This window comes from Cottoperca gobio, chromosome 2 (assembly GCF_900634415.1).
Source record: "Cottoperca gobio chromosome 2, fCotGob3.1, whole genome shotgun sequence".
Classification (NCBI taxonomy): domain Eukaryota; kingdom Metazoa; phylum Chordata; class Actinopteri; order Perciformes; family Bovichtidae; genus Cottoperca; species Cottoperca gobio.
The window spans coordinates 2,472,700-2,477,991 of NC_041356.1; the positions used below are offsets into that span (position 1 = coordinate 2,472,700).

Genomic DNA, 5,292 nt, shown 5'->3' on the forward strand with positions numbered 1-5,292 from the left:
CCCCATGAAGAGGTGGTTAGCAGACAATTTATTAAATCGGGCTCTAATAGACAATGCTGATTTTTCTCACATAATCATTTCCTAATGTTCACTGCCTGATTCATTTTCTAAAATAATTTTCAAAAGTCAAAACAGCATTGCTCCCCCACACTGACTTGCCCAGATGATCACTCTGTCACTGGCCGAGTTCACTCTACTACATTTTAGAAACTAGGTTAGGTGTACCAAGACAAAAGGTAAGAGGGCAATTAGATTAAAAACAAAGTCCTTCGCATTGTTTTCTAAATCATAAAACAAATCTGTATTGATTCACTTGATGGCTGTAAAAGATGTCAACTCAAGATTAATATTTCATTTCAAAAGCCTGAATGGTGACACTTATATAACAGGCAGGCGGGCTATTAAAAGAAAATAAGCTAGACTGTACACTGATTCAGTTAAAACTCTGTATTTTTTTACAGGTCAGCATTGGTATTTCAATGCTAAATTAAAATGTTATAAAAGATACATTCAGCAGCTATCTATTTCTATTAGGCCTGCTGAGCAATAACAAATGAAGGGATAAGTAGGTCAAACTGGATTAATGACAACAATAACAGAATTGAATAAAAATGTAAAATCAGCAGTATTCCATTATAATATCCCATATCACACTGTAAAATCATTGTTTAGTGTCTTAATTTACAGTCAACAAGCAATGGGTTAACATGCTGCCAAGTAGTACACTGTGTTCTCTTGTGAGCTGAGGGAAACACAGTGTACTCTCTGTGCCTGCTAGAGGTAACGTAGAGCAACGTCACGGTAAGACAGAAGGAAAAAGGAATTAATGTTATTTTTTATAAGCCTTATTACCATACATAGTTTATAGTTTATGGAACATATTTTTCCACATGATTTTGTTTCAGTACAGATATAGCAACCACACGACATTCAAACATTACCATTAATGTAAATAATCGTCAGGAATATCTTTGGCTGAGTGTGGTTCAGTAAGGCAAAACAGTTTTGGTTACACTTACTTTCATGTTTACATAAATTGAAAATACATTTGACCATCTTGTAGCTGAATTCAGTGTGTTTCAAAAAATGTAATACATGGGCTCCAAAAAAAATTAAGCTGAAGCTGGCAACATCACAGTCCCCTTGTAAACTACGTACTAAGTATAATTAGTTGTTGGAGCTCCCTTTCATGCAGGTATTCTTTGTATTATTAGTACCATTGGTGTTATTGAACTGCTGACTGAGGACTAAACATGACAGTAGCCTGTACCTTTGAGTGATGTCTCCACCAGGCGCAGGTACTGTTTGGACCTCTTGTTTCCATGGCTAATTTTCTGAGCCAGGCCCTTCCTCTGCAGGACACACTCCTCTAGCTGCACCACATTCTGGTGACGGTTCTCCAGGCTCGTCAGAGCCCAGAACTCGGCCAGAGCTAGCTTCTACGTTTTCCGGGGCGTCGCATTGGAGCCTTTTCACCGCCACCCTGGCCCCTGTTTTCCGGGCTATAGCCTCATACACCACCCCGTAGCTTCCCCGTCCGACCTCCCGGAGCAAGCTGTAACGTGGAGACATCGCCACGGCGGGCTCCAGCCGGTCACTCCGGATGAAGCTAATGGAGAAGCAGTCATCCTCCTCTTCTTCCTCCATGGGCTCCGTGCGATTGTTGTTCCCCACCGTTAGCGAGCGGAGGACTTTACCCACCTCCCGTTTCATCTTTACGGCCACGCTCCGCCTGCAGCCACGCACACCGCCGCTTACCTGTCTCCTCTTCTTCCCGTCGCAAATATCCATAACTTCTTTTTTGTTGAAAGTAAGCATGAAGGGAGGACGTGTTTATCTTTCATTACTTAAACTGAGAACTAATACAGTTTGACGTCCTCACGTCTGCCTGGTTGATGTTTGGGGAGGTTAAACGCCAGCCTGTCAACAGTGTGGAGCTTTTTGCTGTTGATAATGACAAAGCTAGTACAGTGCCACTGTCTGTCCAGCTGTAGGGACTAGTTTACCCTCATAGACAAAATGTTCCATGCTCTGAGTACACACTGAGAACAGAGGGCGTGGTGTACTCTGCAGACACACGGTGATTGGCGGAGACAGGAAACTGCTCCGATCTGCTTTGTCGAAAGGGGTGGAGAATACAGCGCGCACGTTACGTTTGTTTATATTTTGAAATAGGACACTGGTTGTGATAAGGGTAGCCGACGTTAATACTGTAATTGTAAATGCCTACTGAGAATGGTATAGCGTTACTGCTGTCGTTTCCTCCATCCGGCAGGTAGCAATGATTTTAGAAATACTGTGTTCATTATGTGGGTCATTCCATAATTGGAGGACATTCCATGTCCCACATATAAGAAATCTAATAATCCCTGACCAAAAAGCTAAACCATGCATTTGTTATGTTAAATAAACTTGTCTTGAGACAAAATGTATATAAAGGTTGGTTTAAAAATATTATTTAAAATAGCTCTTGAACAAAAATAGCATTTTTCTCTTGTCCCAGCTTTTTGGTGACCAACTTGCATGTTAAATATAACATTTAAAATAGGGTTTTTATTTACTTTTTTTGTATTATTCTATTGATATATGTTGTATTGGTAAAATCAATTTGTTAAATCATAAACATATTTTAAATAACAGTCATTTTACACTGAAAGTGTGTCCCACAACATGCGCGCATCCCTGTTACCGAAACCTTTTTAGTTTGGCAAAGGAAGTGAAAAAACTGTTATATATGACACAGAGGAAATTACATCAGCAAGTCATGTGCTACTACCATGGGTAGACCAAAGGTAAGTCCTCTCTTTTATTTTTAATATATTTCCAATCTTTTCACATTGTGACACAAACGCAACCCTGTTACTCACATTATGAGACTAAAACTAATTAATTTCAAATGTATCTTTCTTTAGTTAAATATCTAAGTGTGTCCATTCATTGACAGTCGCATTACTTTGTGCAGCTAGCAATAATTCCTGAGGTAAAAGCTAAAATTATCAAGATTTACAACCCTGTTACTTGCAACCCTGTTACTATAATTAGAGTAACAGGGTTGCATTTCCTTCAGTTTACTCTATTACTTATAGTAAAATAACATGTGTATGTATAATTTTAGCATAATATAATGTTTTAAATGTATTACTGTATTTTCCATCCATCCAACGTCTACCGCTTATCCGGGGTCAGGTCGCGGGGGCAGCAGCTCCAGTAAGGAACCCCAAACTTCCCTTCTCCGGGCCACATCCGCCATCTCCGACTGGGGTATCCCGAGGCGTTCCCAGGCCAATGTGGAGATTGTATATGTGGAGATATAATCTCTCCACCGAGTCCTGGGTCTTCCCTGGGTCTTCCCTGGGGCATCCTTACTAGATGCCCGAACCACCTCAACTGGCTCCTTTCAACGCAAAGGAGCAGCAGCTCTTCTCCGAGTCTCTCACGGATGGCTGAGCTTCTCACCCTATCTCTACGGAAGACGCCAGCCACCCTTCTGAGAAAACCCATTTCGGCTGCTTATACCCGCGATCTCGTTCTTTCAGTCATGACCCAGCCTTCATGACCATAGGTGAGGGTAGGAACAAAAATCGCCAGGTAAATCGAGAGTTTTGCCTTCTGGCTCAGCTTCCTTTTCATCACAACGGTGTGGTAAAGCGAATGAAATACTGCCCCCGCTGCTTCGATTCTCCGGCCGATCTCTCGTCCCCTCACTCGCGAACAAGACCCCGAGGTACTTGAACTCCTTCACTTGGGATAAGGGCTCATTCCCTACCCGGAGTAGATAATCCACCGGTTTTCTGAGCCATGGCCTCAGATTTCGAGGTGCTGATCCTCATCCCAACCACTTCACACTCGGCTGCGAACCGATCCAGTGACTGCTGAAGGTCACAGACCGATGGTGCCATCAGGACCACATCATCTGCGCCGAACTGCAACCCCTCTCCTCCACGAGTACGCCTCGAAATCCTGTCCATGAATATCACAAACAGGATTGGGGATAAAGCGCAATCCTGGCAGAGGCCAACATCCACTCGGAACGAGTCCGACTTACTGCCGAGTATCCGGACACAACTCTCGCTTTGGCCATACAGGGCCCTCAGAAGTGACCCCACCCCGTATTCCCGCAGCACCTCCCAAAGTATCACCCGGGGGACCCGGTCATATGCCTTCTCCAGATCCACAAAACACATGTAGACCGGTTGAGCGTACTCCTAGTCCCCCTCCAGGATCCTTGTGAGAGTGAAGAGTTGGTCCGTTGTTCCACGGCTAGGACGGAATCCGCATTGTTCCTCTTCAATGAGAGGTTCGACTATCGGCCGAACCCTCCTTTCCAGCACCTTGGAGTAGACTTTACCAGGGAGGCTGAGAAGTGTGATACCCCTGTAGTTGGCACACACGCTCTGGTCCCCCTTTTTGAATAGGGGAACCACCACCCTGGTCTGCCACCCCCTAGGCACCGTCCCAGACTTCCACGCAATGTTGACGAAGCGTGTCAACCAAGACAGCCCCTCAACACCCAAAGCCGTTCAGGATTTCTGGACGGACCTCATCAACCCCTGGGGCCTTTCCACTGTGGAGTTGTTGAGATCACCACTTTCATTGAATTTTAAGTGGCTTAGTCAACTTTGTTACACCTATGGTGTTCCCGGTCAAGATTGACCGCCATAAGAAATGAGTGGGTAACCCTAGACTATGTTCATCCATCAGATAGTGTACACACACACACACACACACACACACACACACACACACACACACACACACACACACACACACACACACACACACACTCACACACACACACAGGAAGAGGCACCTGTGCTGTGACATTCCAGTTGGTGGCAAATTGCTCTGGTATTCATCCTCCCAGGACAAAGGAGGAAGAGCGAGAGTGGAAAACATTGTAAGGATGATGCCAGGGCGAACAATGTATGCAACATCTTGTGTGTGGATGACATCAAGTCCAGCTTCCAACTCTTTTTACCAAAGTCCATTGAGGACATTTTATTGGAGATGACAAACCTGGAGGGGAGGAGTGTGTTTGGGGACACATGGAGAGCATTGGACCAGGAAGACCGCCAAGCCTACATAGGTCTGTTGATTCTAGCAGGAGTATATCGGTCAAACAATGAGGTTACACTAAATCTGTGGGTGCAGAGTCCGGGAGGCCTATATTCCGGTCAACTATGTCCTTACAACAGTTTCATGTCCTCTCGAGAATGATCAGTTTTGATAACAGAGATACACAACCTGTTCGTTAGCGAAATGACAAACTGGCTGCCATCAGGAACATTTTGG

At 44.3% G+C, this 5,292-nt stretch overlaps 1 protein-coding gene across 1 annotated transcript in view; it reads right to left on the reverse strand.

The window, feature by feature from the left end:
* stk35 (serine/threonine kinase 35) overlaps positions 1-2,359 on the reverse strand; it is an 18,347-nt gene extending 15,988 nt beyond the window's left edge. The window contains 2 exon segments of the mRNA XM_029446250.1: positions 1,271-1,436; positions 1,438-2,359. Of these exon segments, the coding sequence (XP_029302110.1) occupies positions 1,271-1,436; positions 1,438-1,818 (547 nt within the window). The 5' untranslated portion in view covers positions 1,819-2,359.
* Between the last annotated feature and the right edge of the window lie 2,933 nt (positions 2,360-5,292).